The sequence below is a fragment of the Scyliorhinus canicula genome, chromosome 18 (assembly GCF_902713615.1).
Source record: "Scyliorhinus canicula chromosome 18, sScyCan1.1, whole genome shotgun sequence".
Lineage (NCBI taxonomy): Eukaryota > Metazoa > Chordata > Chondrichthyes > Carcharhiniformes > Scyliorhinidae > Scyliorhinus > Scyliorhinus canicula.
In genome coordinates, this window is record NC_052163.1 from 41170909 (window position 1) to 41190466 (window position 19558).

Consider the following 19558-nt stretch of genomic DNA (forward strand, 5'->3'; position numbering starts at 1 on the left):
ATGACAAACCCTGAAATGTCCCACACAGGAGCAGAAGTGGAAATAAAGGGTATGGGGGTAAGCCAGAAAAGAGAGTGGAGAATCACATCCAATCAGTCAGGATTTCATTGAATAACGGAGTAGAATCCATAGGTCGAATGGCCTACTTCTGCTCTTAAGTAAGTTACACGCCAACAAGAGGAGTCCCAATCAACCCAAGCAAACAGGTTTCAGTCAAAGATCACTTAAGTGACCTTGTCCCATTGTATTGACCTCAATAAAATGAAGACATTAGCGAGATTGAAAATTGCAATTGTAATCCATGGTCTCCAAACTGAAGATAAAATCATCCCAACAGAACAGGAGGCCAGTCTGCACCAACCCTCTGAAAGAGCACCATACCTAAGTCCACTCCCCTGCCCAATTCCTATAACCCCATCTACCCTGCACATCTTTGTACACAAGGGACAATTTAGCATGGCCAATCCACTCAACCTGTACATCTTTGGGCTGTGGGAGGAAACCGGTGCATCCGGAGGAATCCCACAGACGCAGGGAGAAAGTGCACACAGGCACCAAAAGTTAGAATTGAACCAGGTCCCTGGTACTATGAGGCACCAACGTTAACCACTGTGCCACCACACCATCCTGCAACATTCTGACCACAAGTAGTTTCTCCTGAACTCGCTATTGCATGCGATGACTTTGATATTTATGGCACCTTGCTTTGGTCTCCACAAGTGGAATCGCTTTCAGAATCTGCATCAAGTCAGCCGTCAGCCATTTATTTTGTAGAGAAAAGAGCCCTGGCCTGTTAATAATTGATAAGGTTATACACCTCAAACCCGAAATCTTTTTTGCTTCTAGAATTCCCAACATTTTAGAAAAGTTCCCATGGATTGGAACGTAGTAAATGTAACCCTTCTATTCAAGAAATAAAAAAGGGCAAATTTCAAGGAATTGTGGGCTCATTTACCCATCAGCAGTTGGAAAATCCTAAAATCGCCAAGGGGAAAATGCATCAAGGAACAGTGTCCCCCCCAAGCTTTTGTTCAATTGAAAGGCTTAACATCAGGACAAATTTGTTTTGCATGCAGAGGGCCGGATCTGCGCAACCCTGACTGAATCTTAATTGGTGGCTGTTAGTGTAATTATTGGAACACAGATCGTTCAGCAAGTGCTATTAGATGTTTAAGAAGACCACACCTGGCAAACCAGATACAGTTTTCTTAGGAGACTTAATAGAAGTACTGTAGGGGCAGCATGGTAGCACAGTAGTTAGCACTGTTGCCTCACCACGCAGAGGTCCCAGGGTTCGATCCGGGCTCTGGGTCAATATGTGTGTGGAGTTTTCACATTTTCCCAGTGTTTACGTGGGTTTCACCCCCACAACCCAAAGATGTGCAGGGTAGGTGGATTGGCCATGCTAAATTGCCCTGTAATTGGAAAAAATGAATTGAGTACTCTAATTTATTAAAAAATAAGTCAGGACATTGCCCGCAGTTGGAACACAAGGTCACAGTTTCAGAAAGGGGGTCAGTCATTTAAGGTTGGGGGGGGATATCTTCATGCAAAGGATTATGGATCTTTGAAATTCTCTCCCTCAAGAGACCTGTGGATGATCAGTTGTAGAGTGCACCCCAACTGGTGGCAATTTAACCAGAGGGTCACCACACCTCAGGCAAAGGATAATGTTGAGAAGGAAGGGCCATCATGAAATAACCTCAGCCAATACAGGAATTGAACTTGTGCTATTGGCGTCACTCTGCATCACAAACCAGCCATCCAACCAACTGAATTAACTGACCCCCAAGCAGTTACAAGCATATCCAAGAGTGTTTAGGGAACAGAGGGAATCAAGGGATGTGGAAATAGTGCAGGAAGGTGGAATTAAGGTAGATCAGGCATGCTAAATCGTGAATGGCTGAGCAGGCCAGAGGTGTTGGCTGGACTACTCCTAATTGTCGAGCTCTCATTCAAAACGGTTCACAGTACTCCCTAGTGTTGCCGATACATGTATAACCCCGTAGTGGAAAAAGTTCCAGTGTTGTGCACGGGCATGTTGAACTTTTAAATAAGACTTATTTTCTTAAATGGACATGCAAGCCAAAAATTATGGAGGATGTAAATTCTGGGAATGTAAATTCAGTCAGTTTGAATTGCTCCGGTGGTTGACACTCCCTGTTTTCAGAAGGACAGATCAAAGGCACAAAAGCCACACAAAATAATTGCCATCTACTGCAGAGATAATGGAAGCTGATCATCTTCCAGCAGGAATGATATCCTGCAAGTACCATCCTAGACCGGTTTGTGGATTTGTACCTTCCTGGAATATGCTGCAAAACTTGGTGTGAACTCGTGCTGGGTACATCAGTGTGTGTGACACAAAGAGGCAAGACAGCTGCAGACAACCCTGCAGATAACCGGGATTGCTGAAGCAAGCCAAATCGGTAAAGCTGCAGCCAAAAAGGTCGCTGGACGACTTACAGCAGGACGCTGTAATCTTGAAACCAACTATTCAAATACTGAGGTCAATGCTGCCGGAATCAGGAATCAACGACCACAATGTTTCACCATCCACTCCTCATGGACAAGTCACAGACGGATTAATTTTTTTTTTGTACATTTATTTTTGGACTCACTTCTCATTTATAATTAGTGTGAATGTATGCTCATATGTTTTAATATATTTCATACATTTAGTAGCTAATCATTCTTTATCTCAAGAAAGCCTGGCTGAATTGGCTCATTTTAAAACAGACTTCTATTGGCAATAGACGGGGAAGCTCTGTGAAAAACCTCCCCGATAGCAGCAGGGCATGGCTTGTATTACTTGAATTTTTATAGATTAAGAATCCATGGGGACTGTTGCCTGGAAAGGGGTGCTTATTTGAGAGTTTAAGTACTATTGAGAAACTTTAGTAAAACTAATTTTAACTGCAAATGTAATTGTGTGTTTAAGTATTTTTTTATTTAGCCAAAAAGTGTTTTAATATTTAAATACTCCAACAAAAAAAAAACAAAAAAATGGTATTGTATGTTTTACTTCGGAATTCAGTACTTATGCACCTTCATTTATAAAAATACAAATTGCAAATCATTGAGAGCTTGAACAAGCCACTCTGTGATAACTGGTCATCCCAGGAATTACCACCTGCCATATCATAACAGTTACTTGTCCCTTGGTTGCATTTGCTCTGGATTTGGTCACGAGTCTACTATGCAGTGCCCTGTCGCAGGCCTGGTGAAAATCCAAATACCGTATATACTCGCGTATCATGCGACCCCTAAATTTTAGACCCCAAAACACGATTTTATGCTATACCTCATGTATCACGCGAGTCACTTTTTTGAGACACCAAATGAGATACCAAATTACGCCTTTAACAACCGCCGTAAACAACCAGCTGTTTTGCGATTTCTAATCACGACAATAAGCAGTTAACTAACGCGTAACACATAACGGTCGAATACATTCTACCATTAGCCACTATGGAGAAAAGATCTGCCAAGAAATATACTGCCAAATTGAAGCTGCAAGTCGTTACTGAAGCGGAACACAGCAACAACGTTAAAGCTGCAAAGCTGTTTGGTGTCGGAGAAAGCTGTGTCCGCAACTGGAGAAAACAGAAAGAGAAATTGATGGAAAGTCCTTCCTATAAACGCGCTAATCGCGGGTCGAAATGTCACTGGCCGCAATTAGAAGATAACGTCTCAAAGTGGGTGTCCGAAAATCAGGAAAATGGTTATATTATAACTCGATCTAAAATTAGACTTTATGCTTTACGAGAAGAAACATGGGCATTCGTGAGTTTACTGCAAGTCCTGGATGGTGTACGCGGTTCATGAAAAGTCATGACTTTGTGTTAAGAAGAAAAACAAAAATTGCACAGAGACTCCCAAAAGAATAAGAAAAAGTGACTAGTTTTCAAACATTTGTAATCAAACATCGCAAAGCTAACAGCTATCAGATATCGTGCATTGGAAACATGGATGAAACACCCGTGAATTTTGATATGCCATCAAACTCAACCGTTAATAAAGTCTGTGAGAAAAGTATTTTTATCAAAACTACAGGGCATGAAAAGACACATTTTACGGTTGTACTAACGTGTATGGCAGATGGGACGAAACTTCCTCCAATGGTTATCTTTAAACGGAAATTAATGCCCAAAGTAAAATTTCCAAATGGTATCGTTGTCCATGTCCATGAAAAAGGTTGGATGAACGATAATGGTTGCAAGATTTGGCTGAAGTGTGTTTGTGGTTTACGACGCCCAAAAAGTTTACTTGTGTGGGATATGTTTAGGTCACATCGCGTGGATTCGGTTGTGAAAGCTGTTCGCGAATCAAACACCGATATAGCAATCGTTCCAGCTGGCTTGACTAGCGTCGTTCAGCCACTTGACGTATCCATTAATAAGCCATTTAAAGACAATACAAGAAAGAAATGGAATGACTGGATGATGGAAGGAGAGAAATCATTTACGAAGGGAGGGAATATGAAGGCTCCGGATTTGCCTCTACACTGTGTTTGTGGGTAAAAGAAGCATGGGTTTGTGGGTAAAAGAAGCTGAGATAGATGCAGATTTGATTGTTAAAGCATTTTAAAAATGTGGAATAGCAAATGCTTTGGATGGAAGTGAAGATGCTATATTCGAAGATGCGGGAGAAGAGGATGAAAATATTGAAGACCTGGAAGATGATCAGTATGACGACTGCCTCGATGAAGAAGAATTCCAAGCTTTATTTGATGATGACACTGATAGCAATGAAAGCAAATTTGACGGATTTTAGTTAACCTGCAAAAGTTTGTTTTAATAGTTTTTTTATTAAAGTTTGTTAATTAACCTACATATGTATTCCTGTTTTATATTTCATTATGTCCATAATAATGTCCATTTGACTTTCCGTTAATGGATACGGTCTGCTTAACAGCCTAATCTTGACCAGTACTTCACACCGGAAATTTTGTATCTCGCGTATCATGCGACCCCCAAATTCAGGTCAAAATTTAGGTCTTCAAAGGTCGCATGTTACGCGAGTATATACGGTATGTTAAATCAACACCGTTATCCACACAAGAACATAAGAACTAGGAGCAAGAGTAGGCCATCTGGCCCCTCGAGCCTGCTCCGCCATTCAATGAGATCATGGCTGATCTTTTGTGGACTCAGCTCCACTTACCGGCCCGAACACTATAACCCTTAATCCCTTTATTCTTCAAAAAACTATCTATCTTTACCTTAAAAACATGCTACTACTCCCATGGACGACATTTGGGCTGTTCAAGCAGAATTTTCCATTTTGAAGTGCTGATTACTCTATTATATTCTCAGGTTCTAGATGTTCTTGTATTACATTGTTGAGTAAGGACTCAATTTTTCCGACCACCGTTAAACTAATCATCCTACAGTTCTCCCTCGCTTTAGACAGAAAAGGATATAATTGATAAATGTTTTTACCTCTAGATTTTAATGCAGAATGGATTTAACAACTTCAGAGTTTAGGTGAGGAAGAATTTCATAACTCAGCGAGTAGGGCATGAAAATATGAAGTCGACAAACCCTTCATAATCTGTACTTGTTTTTGCAAAGCTAACCCTAGCATTGTGTTTTTTTTTTTAAATCCATCATTGCAATGCTGTACAACTGGGTACTCAAAGAACAACCTTTGGAAAAGGATATCAAACGCAACGATTTGCAATTGATTCACTACCCCGCGCAAGATAAATGTTAACATTGTTAAACCCTTTCTCTGAACTGTCAGATTACTCCACATGTTTCCATTTTCAGATTAATCCACATGCATCAATTAGTTTTGAAAAATCTCTCAATATATTATTGCAGTTTTAGTATTTAGGCGATGACAGCTGATTAACATTCTCTACTAAAGCTGCTGTGTACAAAATTTGTATACAATACCTCATAAATGCAAGGAAGATAATAAGAGCAAGGCTCACTCCCCAGCCAGCAACGGCAAAGGCTTGTGGCATCGTCAGTGCGCCGGTGCCAACGATCAAATTAAACATATACACAAGGCCCACCTATTAATGAAGCAGAAAGTGCATTACATATTAGAGTGCCTTTCCTGGTAGCTCAATAGCTGTGAAGCACAATAGATTCAATCACAATTCAATGTCTTTCATTCCATAAACTGTAATGGTCGAACGCAAATCTGCAATATTCCAGGGAGAGGATCATTTCATGAGCAGCCTCATTGAGCCCATCATAGAAATTTACGGCACAGAAAGTTAACATTTGGCATTGAGCCCATGTTAGGTACAAGGTGGAATGGACTGCCTGCTGTGATAGTGGAGTCGGACACTTTAGGAACTTTCAAGCGGTTATTGGATAGGCACATGGAGCATACCAGAATGACAGGGAGTGGGATAGCTTGATCTTGGTTTCAGACAAGGCTTGGCACAACATTGAGGGCCGAAGGGCCTGTTCTGTGCTGTACTGTTCTATGTTCTATATCCAGCCTAATTGCATTTTGCAACTCATTTGCCTGCAGCCCTGGAGGTTACAGCACCTTGGGTGCATATCCAAGTTTTTTTTAATTGCTTGGAGCCCCGAAGGTTACAGCACCTCAGGTGCATATTTAATCTTTTTCTTTAAAAATGTTATGAGGGTCTCTGTGTCTATCGCTCTTTCAGGTAGAGTTTCAGACCTCCACTGTTTTCTAGCTGGATGCGTCTCAAATTACCTCTGATCTTTCTGCTATTTTCGCTGGTTGAGGAAATAAGTCTTTCCTATCGGCTCTAAAAAAAAATGTAGAGTACCCAATTCATTTTTTAAAAATCTAATCAAAGGTGCAATTTAGCGTGGCCAATCCAACTACTCTGCACATCTTTGAGTTGTGGGGGCAAAACCCACGCATCTACCAACCTTACACAGTCATGCCTACATGTGATCCAGTGGTTGACTAACTCTCCTCAGAAACGGCCTAGCAAGACATTCAGCTAGGGGCGGGAAACAAATGCTAGCCTTGCCAGCAATGACCACATCCCGTAAAAGGAAGAATATACATTAAGGATCTGTGAGCAAGACATTAAGGTTTCTCTGTACTTCAGGATCCTAACATTTATTCCATATTCCCTTGGACTTGTTACCCCCTCAAATCCATTACTGCACTCTTCTCCCCACTGAAATCAATTTGCCACTTTTATGCCCACCAACCCCGAGCAATGGCAAAAGATAGTGACTATAACAGATTCAAGAAACACTGCATCACTTAGAAGATTTATCTAGCACTTTTCATGATCTCAGGACATCCCAAGCACTTACAGCCAATATACTTTGAGAAGTGTAATCAATTGTTTTAATGTGGGAAACAGGCTTGTACACAACTAACCAACCCGTGACTGACAATTGTTGAGAAACCTCATATGAAGATTAGATGGAAAAGATTGCAATGGCAGACATTAACCATTTGATCACAGAATGAGAAAACCTATTCCTAATTTCTGTGGGAAATTAAACCAAGTCTTTTGTTAAGAATGGAGGGCAATCAACTTCTGGTGGCAGCACGTAGGAGGAGGTCGCACTTTGGTTGGCTCCTGCTCGATTTTTTAGGAATTTAACGCCCAGTCCCAGAGGCAATTTTTTATTAAATAAGTGCAGGAAGATACAAGGATGGAGGAGGATGTCCAAGAACCAAAAGAAAGGCGCCGCAAAGAGGCGTGTGAAGGTTCGCCGTCAGGTGGAAAAGTCTGCTCGGCAACTGGAAATGATAGCCGGGGCGCACTGTTCATGGTAGAAAAGATGACCGAGGTGATGGTTTTGGAATTTGAAAAACAGTTTGTAAAGCACATGGAGGTGATGAGGAAGGAGATAATGGCGGTATTGAACGTGTTGGTGGAGGAGGAGATTGCCCCAGTGAAGTCAGGGTCGAGGTGCGGGAGCGGGGTGAGAAACTGAAGGGAGTGGAGGAGGCCTTGTCAAAATACAGCGATCAGCTCACCTCGGTGGGTGAGGAGCTGCAGAGGGTGGTGGAGGCCAAGGGTCGGCAAGCCACGGTGGAGGACCTGGAAAACAGATCTAGGTGGCAAAAGCTGAGGATTGTGGGCCTGCCCCAAGGGGTGGAGAGCCCGAGGCTGACAGATGTTGGCAGAGCTGTTGGGAAGAGGGCGAAGATCCCTCCCGGTGCGAACTGGATCGGGCTCATAGGTTGTGGAGATCTAAACTAAAGACAAACGAGCCGCCAAAGGCGGCGATCACTTGTTTCCATGGGTACCAATTGAAGGAGAAGGTCCTGAATTGGACGAAGCAGAAACGGGAGGTGCAGTGGGCTGGAGCTGGTATACATATTTATCAGGACTTAATGTGGAGTTGGCAAGGAGGTGGGTGGTCTCTCCAAGTTCGGCATAGTGTACCCAGCTAAGTTGAGGGTGACCTACAACTCAAACGACTTTTATTTCAGGACAGTGGAAACGGCGGAAGCATTTGCGAAGGCAGAAGGACTGGGGCAGACGTGAGAAATGGGACTGAAGATTGGACTTGGACTAAGGGGGGGGGGGGGGGGAGAGAGATTGTATTTAGTTCTATTTTTTTATTTCATGGTGTTAAATGAGGTGAAGTTGTCTAGTTGGACATAGTGGGAGTTGGGATTTTTTTTTTGCAATGATGATTTTTTGGGGGGTCTGTTTGCGCACTGGGTCTGTGTGGTTGATGGGGATTTCTTTGTTTTCCTGGGGCCAGGTTTTTGGGGGGGGGGGGGGCCTGCACGGGGTCTCCAAACTAGCTATCTCAAGCTTACTAGTGAATGGGATTGCGGGAGAGGGATGGGCTGCAGTCACTGGAGCCTAGTAGAACACGTTTTGATGTGCCCAAGAGGTGTACAAAGTTTTTTTTTTGGGGGGGGGGGCCAACTACTGCGTGAGGGGGTTTGAGAGCAAGCGGATGCTGGGAGGGGGCAGGGTTCCATGGTAACAATGGGACAGGGCAGGCCATGCTCAGTGGGCGAGGCCCAGAGTTATGATGATGGCAGATAGGAGGGGCAGGGAGGATGAAAGCCCCACCGGTCAGGATAGTTACATGGAATGTGAGGGGTTTGTTGGAGGGAGGTTTCCAGGGAACGTAAACTCAGAACCAGGACCCCCCGAGAAGCCATTTTCAGGATGGCGGACCAGCTCGGGGCTGCAGATTTTTAACTTCACCTCGCTGATTACCCGGAGGCAGGTCCAGTCAGGGTGAAGGTTGGCTCCTCCACCTTGTGCCCCGGTTTGGCTGGGGACCTCCTTGAATGTTTTTTATTGACTCTCGAGAAGGCGAAGTTCAAGCCGAGAGGTTGAGGGTAAATCGCTGGCTTTGAAAGCAGACCAAGGCAAGCCAGCAGCACAGTTCGATTCCCGTAACAGCCTCCCCGAACAGGCGGCGGAATGTGGTGACTAGGGGATTTTCACAGTAACTTCATTTGAAGCCTACTCGTGACGATAAGCGATTTTCATTTTTTGTTTCATTTGAGGGAAGTGTTCTACAATTCATGAGGATTGTTTATTATGCACGTTTGAGAATTGGTTGCCATTGAACAATACCTGGGGTGTGTGTGTGTGTGGGGGGCTCCTGTTCTTCATTCTGGGAGCTTCTACTTACGAGTATTGTCGCCTGTGAGGTTATTGGATAGTGAGCCTTGGTATCATGCACACTCAATACGGATCTATGTTGGCTTTATGGGGCCCAATCCTTTTTTTGTGTGGTCCTGGGTTTTGGGGGGAGGGTTGTCAGCCTGGAGTGGGTCTCGCTTCCTTTCTTCCCCCCCAACCCCATTTTACAATCGTCACATCATTCACATTTTCTTTCAGTAAGGGGTCTCCACTGAAGGAATAGCCCGTGTTTTTCTAAAACTTAGGTCTGCACTCACACCCCATCCCCCACCCCCAGTAACTCAGCAATAAATACTCACATATGGAGAGTACAACTCCCCCGCTTCCGTAATACCACCCGCCATTTTCAGCTCCTTCAGCAGCAATCTGATGGCTAATCGGAATTAAAACAGAACATTCCTATTAAAAAATGGACACCGTAAATTTACAAGCATTTCCAAAAGAAAATTAACTCATAAATCAATAATAAAACTTACAATAATCTTGATAACTAGGGAACCCAGAGAAAACTACAGTACAGCCCAGAGAAAACTGAGATCAGTTGTTGTAGACTCTTGTGAATGGTTCGTTAGATCTGCTGTATTATGACATCTGCTGTATTATGACAATGATCTAATGGTGCAGGAAAATACGTTATAGAATAGGCCATTGTGTTATAGCTCTCTCTCTCTAAAAACTTCACTCAATTCTCAAGAGCCACTCCAGAATTGGTCACTTTTTTTTTTCTTTCTTCTCACTGGTGTACACAGTTTTGGTTATATCTAATTGAGGCAGACTTGGTCACCTTTGCTCATGTTTTTATATGCTCTTGTGACTTCAAAAACTTATCCAAATTCCATTTTAAATGATATGGTTTCAATTATCCTCCCATTCTTGCCCAACACCTCTTGCCCATCTCCAAAGTGTAGACCTATATGATTCAAAATATCTGAAGACAGCCAATGCAACTGGAGCAATGAGTGCTGCCCCCTGCTTCACACCACCACGGAGCTCCCAGTGGTACATATTGACTGACCGCAACCCATACCCTCCTGCTCATCTTTGCTTTTCCAAAATCACAACCATCTTCCTCACACAAATAGTCCTCGATACAGTCTTCCATACACCTCCAGAAGTTGAGTTAACCTTGGAAAAGTAATTACTTAGGCCCATAACCTCCTCGAAGCATTAATCTCCAGCGGATTGACACTCCTGACAGACTTGCCCATGCTGTAATTGCAAAGCCACCGTTTCATGCAACGTTCCTCACTCAGGCTGGGTGAGACAGGAGCAGCAACATCAACAGAGTAAATGGGGTGCAGAGAGGAAGGAAACATTGCCTTTTTATGCTGCTAGCCCTCTGGTGGTTTTTGGGGGGGTGGGGGGGCAGCCTATGTGCAGGGTGCCCCATGCGATTAGAAATGTTTTTTTTTCCTTCCAGCTCTTTCAGAGTAACTAAAGTTAACAATATAAATCGCTTCTGTCAGATGGTGCCCAGTCCAGCGCAATTGTCCAGAGGAAGTCAGCACTTCTGGGAATTTGCTGGGTAAACCCTTACGCAGGAACCTCCTAGAGAAATTCCCCAGCATATCATTGGAGTAACCCGTAAATGCGACACTGGGGAAACAGGAAGTTATGAGCCTTAATGGGTCAACGCTCATTTTCTAATCAATAACTGAACAATTGGATTGGCTGAGATCCATGTGAGCATATGAATTAGGAGCAGGGGTAGGCCACTCAACCCCTTGAGCCTGCTCTGCCATTCAATATCATGGCTAATCGGATTGTGACCATTATTCCACATTCCTGCATACCCCCAGTAACTTTTCGCCCATCCTTTGCTCATCATGAACTTATAATAATCATCATCTTCATTATTGTCAAAAGTAGGCTCACATTAACATTACAATGAAGTTACTATGAAACACCCCTAGGCACCACACTCCAATGCCTATTTGGGTACACGGAGGGAGAATCCAGAAAGTCCAATTGACCTAACAGCATGTCTTTCGGGACTTGTGGGAGGAAACCGGAGCACCCGGAGGAAACCCACGCAGACACAGGGAGAATGTTCATGCTCTGCACAGGGAGTGACCTAAGCCGGGAATTGAACCAGAGAGCATGGCTGTGAAGCAACAGTGCTAACCACTGTGCTACCGCTGCCATACAAATATTCAAAGACTCTGCTTCCACCGCCTTTTGAGAGTTTTTCAAAAACTCACCACCCCCAAGAAAACATTTCTCCTCATCTGTCTTAAATGAGTAATTATTTTTAAAACAGTGACCCCAAGTTCTAGATTGTCCCACAAAAGAAAACATGCTTTCCACATCCACCCCTCAGGTTCGACAGTCAAGATATTGGGCTGTTGAACAGTGTGGCGTGTGGAGGTAATAAATGGTGCAAACAACCCCATTAACCATAAAATAATTACCAATTTAAAAAGCATTCAGCCCATTTTCAGCCACCAGAAAGATCTTGCAGAATCCCCTCAATTTCGGAATTGAATAGTTTTTGAAATGATTCCAGAGTTTTTGCCACATGGTCTGTGAAGAACTCCCGAATATCAGTCTTGCGTTTACTCTCAACTCCCTTGTCCTACTCGCAACTGAAAAAAATTACAGATGTGCCTTTTCCATTCCCTCAGCAATTCTATCGACCTCGAGGAATACCTCTCAGTAGCCTTCTACCCAAGCTTTAAAGTGAGATACTTTGCTCAATCAATTCTCTGTTAAAAGAATTCAGCCTGATGACTTAATCGAATCCCGACAGTGCAGGAGGCCATTAGGTCTTCCTAAGCAGCACCCTGCCCAGTCATACTCCCCCGACTTATCCCCATAATCCCGGTCCCTGGCGCCGTGAGGTAGCAGTGGTAACTACCATGCCACCCAAAACCCGAATACGTTCATTTGTTTCTCAAAGATTCAGAACTGGGTAGCGTACTTTGATCAAGACCGCTTGTGACTTGAACTCTCATGTTTTGGTGATCGTGGCTCGGTTGACTACTGTCCTGTATTGGTTCAACATGCATTCGAGGTACAATTCCTTGGCCCCTCAACATTTGCACGTAACCCAACATTTGCATATCAACTGAAAAATTACCTAACATTTTAAATTCAAATTACTGATGCAAATAAGGAACAGCTGTTTAATCTGAAACAACAGCTGATGTCAGCAGCATGGGGTATTCATTTCATCCACAGAAAACAAGAATTACCCTTGTGCTGTTTATGGAGCTCTTGGGATCTGGTTTCACAACATAGCATAGGAAGAGACCATTCAGCCCATCATGCCTGCACCGTCAAAGATAGCAGTGAAGTCAAATCCCACTTTCCAGTTCTGGTTCCGTTCCCTTGTCGGTTACTGCACTTCAAGGATGTATCAAATTGTATTTTAACATGTTATATAAGAGTTACCTCTACCACCCTTCCACATTGTGAGTTCCAGATTCCCACCACTCTCTGGGTGAAACAATTTCCCCACTAAACCTCTTTCCTACCCGATATTTATACAGCTTGGTTTGATCCCACAGGGCTTTCCCATCTCCTCCACCTAGACCCCTCAATTTTGCCTCCTGTCAGTGCCAAAGGAAACAACCCCAGCCTATCTAATCTTTCTTCCATAACTACAATTCTACAGCACAGGCAGCATCCTCAATCACCTCTACACCCCCTTTAGGATAACAAGGCCTCGAGGGCTGGTCACCCTTGACCCTTCACCAGTTGCCCCAGTCAATGCTCCCACGATCAGCATTGTAAGTCATAGTCAATGGTAAAACCACTATCTTTTGGTGGTGATAGTAGAAGCATTAGAACACCAAGGGGCAATGACTGCTTACAGGTGGAGTATCGTTCAGGGGGACAACTGGTGTTCCTTTGAAGCACGCGAGGAAGGCAACTGGAAACCACCTCATGCAACCTTTTCCCCAGTCATTTGCTGATTGAAGTGGAAAATGAGAAGCTCTTACAAGCAAAAGGGAAAAGCACATGACCACTGAGGTTTGGGGAAATAAGCAGAGGATTTACACTTGGGTAGATCAACACTAAATACTAGATTATAAATGAACTGAACTATATTCTGTACCCTCACTGTGGCACACACACAAAACAGCCTTCCAGTCTCAAACACATATTGACCTTTGCTTCCTACGTCAATTTTGGATCCAACTTGCCATTTTGCCTTGGGTTCCATAGGTGTTTGCTTTTGTGACCAGTCTACCATGTAAACCTTATCAAGAGCCTTGCTAAAGTCCATATGGATTAAAGATCAAATACTACACCAAAACTACTACCAATCCTCCTGGTTACCTCACAAAAATTCAACATTAATCAAACACAACCTTCCCAGAAATCCCTCGGGACTGTTTTAATTAAACGGTTCTAAATTAAATTTTATCCCATCCCTCGGTTTTCCCACACTGAGGTCAAGGCCTGTAATTACTCAGTCTATCCCTTTTGTCCTCTCAGCAATTATACAATTTTAGAACTGTCCTCTAGTTCTCTGGCAGCAGACATGACTGAAAGAAGGGCAGTAATGGCCGCAGAGAGGGGGGCAAGGGGGAAGACGAGAGCGAGAGAGGGGGGGCAAGGGGGAAGACGAGAGCGGGGGGCAAGGGGGAAGACGAGAGCGAGAGAGGGGGGCAAGGGGGAAGACGGGAGCGAGAGGAGGGGGCAAGGGGGGAAGACGGGAGCGAGAGAGGGGGGCAAGGGGGAAGACGGGAGCGAGAGAGGGGCAAGGGGAGACGGAGCGAGAGAGGGGGCAAGGGGGAAGACGGGAGCGAGAGAGGGGGGCAAAAGGGGGAAGGACGGGAGCGAGAGAGGGGGGCAAAGGGGGAAGACGAGAGCGAGAGAGGGGGGCAAGAGGGGAAGACGAGAGCGAGAGAGGGGGGCAAGGGGGGAAGACGAGAGCGAGAGAGGGGGGCAAGGGGGAAGACGGAGAGCGAGAGAGGGGGTGCAAGGGGGGAAGACGAGAGCAGAGAGAGGGGGGCAAGGGGGAGACGAGAGCGAGAGAGGGGGGCAAGGGGGAAGACGGGAGCGAGAGAGGGGGGCAAGGGGGAAGACGAGAGCGAGAGAGGGGGGGCAAGGGGGAAGACGAGAGCGAGAGAGGGGGGGCAAGGGGGAAGACGAGAGCGAGAGAGGGGGGCAAGGGGGAAGACGAGAGGCGAGAGAGGGGGGGCAAGGGGAAGAACGAGAGCGAGAGGAGGGGGGCAAGGGGGAAGACGAGAGCGAGAGAGGGGGGCAAGGGGGAAGACGAGAGCGAGAGAGGGGGGCAAGGGGGAAGACGAGAGCGAGAGAGGGGGGCAAGGGGGAAGACGAGAGCGAGAGAGGGGGGGCAAGGGGGAAGACGAGAGCGAGAGAAGGGGGGCAAGGGGGAAGACGAGAGCGAGAGAGGGGGGCAAGGGGGAAGACGAGAGCGGAGAGGGGGGCAAGGGGGGAAGACGAGAGCGAGAGAGGGGGGGCAAGGGGGAAGACGAGAGCGAGAGAGGGGGGCTAGGGGGAAGACGAGAGCGAGAGAGGGGGGCAAGGGGGAAGACGAGAGCGAGAGAGGGGGGCAAGGGGGAAGACGAGAGCGAGAGAGGGGGGCAAGGGGGAAGACGAGAGCGAGAGAGGGGGCAAGGGGAAGACGAGAGCGAGAGAGGGGGTCAAAGGGGGAAGACGAGAGAGCGAGAGAGGGGGGGCAAGGGGGAAGACGAGAGCGGAGAGAGGGGGGGGGCAAGGGGGAAGACGAGAGCGAGAGAGGGGGGCAAGGGGGAAGACGAGAGCGAGAGAGGGGGGCAAGGGGGAAGACGAGAGCGAGAGAGGGGGGCAAGGGGGAAGACGAGAGCGAGAGAGGGGGGCAAGGGGAAGACGAGAGCGAGAGAGGGGGGCAAGGGGGAAGACGAGAGCGAGAGAGGGGGGCAAGGGGGAAGACGAGAGCGAGAGAGGGGGGCAAGGGGGAAGACGAGAGCGAGAGAGGGGGGCAAGGGGGAAGACGAGAGCGAGAGAGGGGGGCAAGGGGGAAGACGAGAGCGAGAGAGGGGGGGGCAAGGGGGAAGGCCGAGAGGCGAGGAGGGGGGCCAAGGGGGAACACGAGAGCGAGAGAGGGGGGCAAGGGGGGAAGACGAGAGCGAGAGAGGGGGGCAAGGGGGGAAGACGAGGAGCGAGAGAGGGGGCAAGGGGGGAAGACGAGAGCGAGAGGAGAGGGGGGCAAGGGGGAAGACGAGAGCGCGAGAGGGGGCAAGGGGGAAGACGAGAGCGAGAGAGGGGGGCAAGGGGGAAGACGAGAGCGAGAGAGGGGGGCAAGGGGGGAAGACGAGAGCGAGAGAGGGGGGCAAGGGGGAAGACGAGAGCGAGAGAGAGCGGCAAGGGGGAACACGAGAGCGAGAGAGAGCGGCAAGGGGGAACACGAGAGCGAGAGAGAGCGGCAAGGGGGAACACGAGAGCGAGAGAGAGCGGCAAGGGGGAACACGAGAGCGAGAGAGAGCGGCAAGGGGGAACGAGAGCGAGAGCGGGCAAGGGGGAACGAGAGCGAGAGCGGCAAGGGGGAACGAGAGCGAGAGCTGCAAGGGGGGAACGAGAGCGAGAGCGGCAAGGGGGAACGAGAGCGAGAGCGGCAAGGGGGAACGAGAGCGAGAGCGGCAAGGGGGAACGAGAGCGAGAGCGGCAAGGGGGAACGAGAGCGAGAGCGGCAAGGGGAACGAGAGCGAGAGCGGCAAGGGGGAACGAGAGCGAGAGCGGCAAGGGGGAACGAGAGCGAGAGCGGCAAGGGGGAACGAGAGCGAGAGCGGCAAGGGGGAACGAGAGCGAGAGCGGCAAGGGGGAACGAGAGCGAGAGCGGCAAGGGGGAACGAGAGCGAGAGCGGCAAGGGGGAACGAGAGCGAGAGCGGCAAGGGGGAACGAGAGCGAGAGCGGCAAGGGGGAACGAGAGCGAGAGCGGCAAGGGGAACGAGGAGCGAGAGCGGCAAGGGGGAACGAGAGCGAGAGCGGCAAGGGGGAACGAGAGCGAGAGCGGCAAGGGGGAACGAGAGCGAGAGCGGCAAGGGGGAACGAGAGCGAGAGCGGCAAGGGGGAACGAGAGCGAGAGCGGCAAGGGGGAACGAGAGCGAGAGCGGCAAGGGGGAACGAGAGCGAGAGCGGCAAGGGGGAACGAGAGCGAGAGCGGCAAGGGGGAACGAGAGCGAGAGCGGCAAGGGGGAACGAGAGCGAGAGCGGCAAGGGGGAACGAGAGCGAGAGCGGCAAGGGGGAACGAGAGCGAGAGCGGCAAGGGGGAACGAGAGCGAGAGCGGCAAGGGGGAACGAGAGCGAGAGCGGCAAGGGGGAACGAGAGCGGCAAGGGGGACGAGAGCGAGAGCGGCAAGGGGGAACGAGCGAGAGCGGCAAGGGGGGACGAGAGCGAGAGCGGCAAGGGGGAACGAGAGCGAGAGCGGCAAGGGGGAACGAGAGCGAGAGCGGCAAGGGGGGAACGAGAGCGAGAGCGGCAAGGGGGATCGAGAGCGGCAAGGGGGAACGAGAGCGGCAAGGGGGAACGAGAGCGAGAGCGGCAAGGGGGGACGAGAGCGAGAGAGGCGGGACGAGAGCGAGAGCGGCAAGGGGGGAACGAGAGCGAGAGCGGCAAGGGGGAACGAGAGCGAGAGGGGGGAACGAGAGCGAGGGGGGAACGAGAGCGAGGGGGGAACGAGAGCGAGAGGGGGGAACGAGAGCGAGAGCGGCAAGGGGGAACGAGAGCGAGAGCGGCAAGGGGAACGAGAGCGAGAGCGGCAAGGGGAACGAGAGCGAGAGCGGCAAGGGGGAACGAGAGCGAGAGCGGCAAGGGGGAACGAGAGCGAGAGCGGCAAGGGGGAACGAGAGCGAGAGCGGCAAGGGGGAACGAGAGCGAGAGCGGCAAGGGGGAACGAGAGCGAGAGCGGGCAAGGGGGAACGAGAGCGAGTGCGGCAAGGGGGAACGAGAGCGAGAGCGGCAAGGGGGAACGAGCGCGAGTGCGGCAAGGGGGAACGAGAGCGAGTGGGGCAAGGGGGAACGAGAGCGAGTGGGGCAAGGGGGAACGAGAGCGAGTGGGGCAAGGGGGAACGAGAGCGAGTGGGGCAAGGGGGAACGAGAGCGAGTGGGGCAAGGGGGAACGAGAGCGAGTGGGGCAAGGGGGAACGAGAGCGAGTGGGGCAAGGGGGAACGAGAGCGAGTGGGGCAAGGGGGAACGAGAGCGAGTGGGGCAAGGGGGAACGAGAGCGAGTGGGGCAAGGGGGAACGAGAGCGAGTGGGGCAAGGGGGAACGAGAGCGAGTGGGGCAAGGGGGAACGAGAGCGAGTGGGCAAGGGGAACGAGAGCGAGTGGGGCAAGGGGGAACGAGAGCGAGTGGGGCAAGGGGGAACGAGAGCGAGTGGGCAAGGGGGAACGAGAGCGAGGGTGGCAAGGGGGAACGAGAGCGAGGGTGGCAAGGGGGAACGAGAGCGAGGGTGGCAAGGGGGAACGAGAGCGAGTGTGGCAAGGGGGAACGAGAGCGAGTGTGGCAAGGGGGAACGAGAGCGAGTGTGGCAAGGGGGAACGAGAGCGAGTGTGGCAAGGGGGAACGAGAGCGAGTGTGGCAAGGGGGAACGAGAGCAAGTGTGGCAAGGGGGAACGAGAGCGAGTGGGTAAGGGGGAAAGAGAGCGAGTGGCAAGGGGGAAAGAGAGCGAGTGGTAAGGGGGAAAGAGAGCGAGTGGTAAGGGGGAAAGAGTGTGAGTGGTAAGGGGGAAAGAGTGTGTTAAGGGGGAAAGCGAGACTGGTAAGGGGGAAAGAGAGAGTGGTAAGGGGGAAAGAGAGAGTGGTAAGGGGGAAAGAGAGAGTGGTAAGGGGGAAGAGAGAGAGAGACTGGTAAGGGGAAGAGAGAGAGAGACTGGTAAGGGGAAGAGAGAGAGAGACTGGTAAGGGGGAAGAGAGAGAGACTGCTAAGGGGGAAAGAGAGAGAGATAGAGTGGTAAGGCAGTAAGAGCTCGCTCTCTCCCTTACCACCCACTCTCTTCCCCCCTTCCCACACTCACTCTCTTCCCCCCTTCCCACACTCACTCTCTTCCCCCCTTCCCACACTCACTCTCTTCCCCCTCCCCACTCACACTTTCCCCCTTTCCACTCACTCTCTTTCCCCCTCCCCACTCACACTTTCCCCCTTTCCACTCACTCTCTTTCCCCCTCCCCACTCACACTTTCCCCCTTTCCACTCACTCTCTTTCCCCCTCCCCACTCACACTTTCCCCCTCCCCACTCACACTTTCCCCCTTTCCACACACTTTCCCCCTTTCCACACACTCTCTTTCCCCCTCCCCACTCACACTTTCCCCCTTTCCACTCACTCTCTTTCCCCCTCCCCACTCACTTTCCCCCTTTCCACTCACTCTCTTTCCCCCTCCCCACTCTCTTTCCCCCTCCCCACTCACTTTCCCCCTTTCCACTCACTCTCTTTCCCCTTCCCACTCTCTCTCTCCCCCCCTTACCAGTCTATCTCTCTCTCTCTCTCTCTCTTTCTTTCTTTCTTTTATCCTTACCAGTCTCTCTCTCTCTTTCTCTCTTTCTCTCTTTCTCTTTCTCTTTCCCCCTTACAGGTCCCTCTCCCGCTTACCGAGGTCTGCCGCCGGGGCTCCGGCCGCTGTGTGAGGGGCTCTGCCGCCGGGGCTCCGGGCGCTGAGTGAGGGGCTCCGGCCGATGTGTGAGGGGCTCTGCCTCCCCGATCTTTCCGCTCTTGCTGACGTTGCGGATCGCGCAACCGGTCACGGGACCTTGATTTTAAACGCGCGCGCAGCCGCGCGGGATTTGCGCAAGCGCCGTGAGTCCCCGGCGTAATAACGTCACCAAATCCTGGCAGAGCCACGTAACGTGCCCCAAGCCTTGGGGGTGGGAACATTGGAATCAGGGAGCTCCAGATTTCGTCAATTGTGGGCAGCATACAGTATAAATATGTGGACAGGAGTGCATACAAAGAAAACATTTGTACATAAATCTATAATTACTATATATAATAGATTTGGGATTTTCCTACAGATGAT

General features: G+C 49.4%; 1 protein-coding gene across 2 annotated transcripts in view; it reads right to left on the reverse strand.

Annotated features, from left to right (window-relative positions):
• The window catches only part of tmem104 (transmembrane protein 104), a 230228-nt gene extending 210937 nt beyond the window's left edge, over positions 1 to 19291 (reverse strand). Inside the window, exons 1-3 of one of the 2 annotated variants that reach the window (XM_038777287.1) lie at positions 19135 to 19291; positions 9886 to 9959; positions 5904 to 6025 (exon numbers count right to left, since the gene is read on the reverse strand). In XM_038777287.1, coding sequence (XP_038633215.1) covers positions 5904 to 6025; positions 9886 to 9930 — 167 coding nt within the window. In that variant the 5' untranslated portion in view covers positions 9931 to 9959; positions 19135 to 19291. Of the gene's footprint in view, positions 1 to 5903; positions 6026 to 9885; positions 9986 to 19134 lie in introns of both variants that reach the window. The other variant, XM_038777288.1, reaches the window with a different exon arrangement.
• Positions 19292 to 19558: the final 267 nt, after the last annotated feature.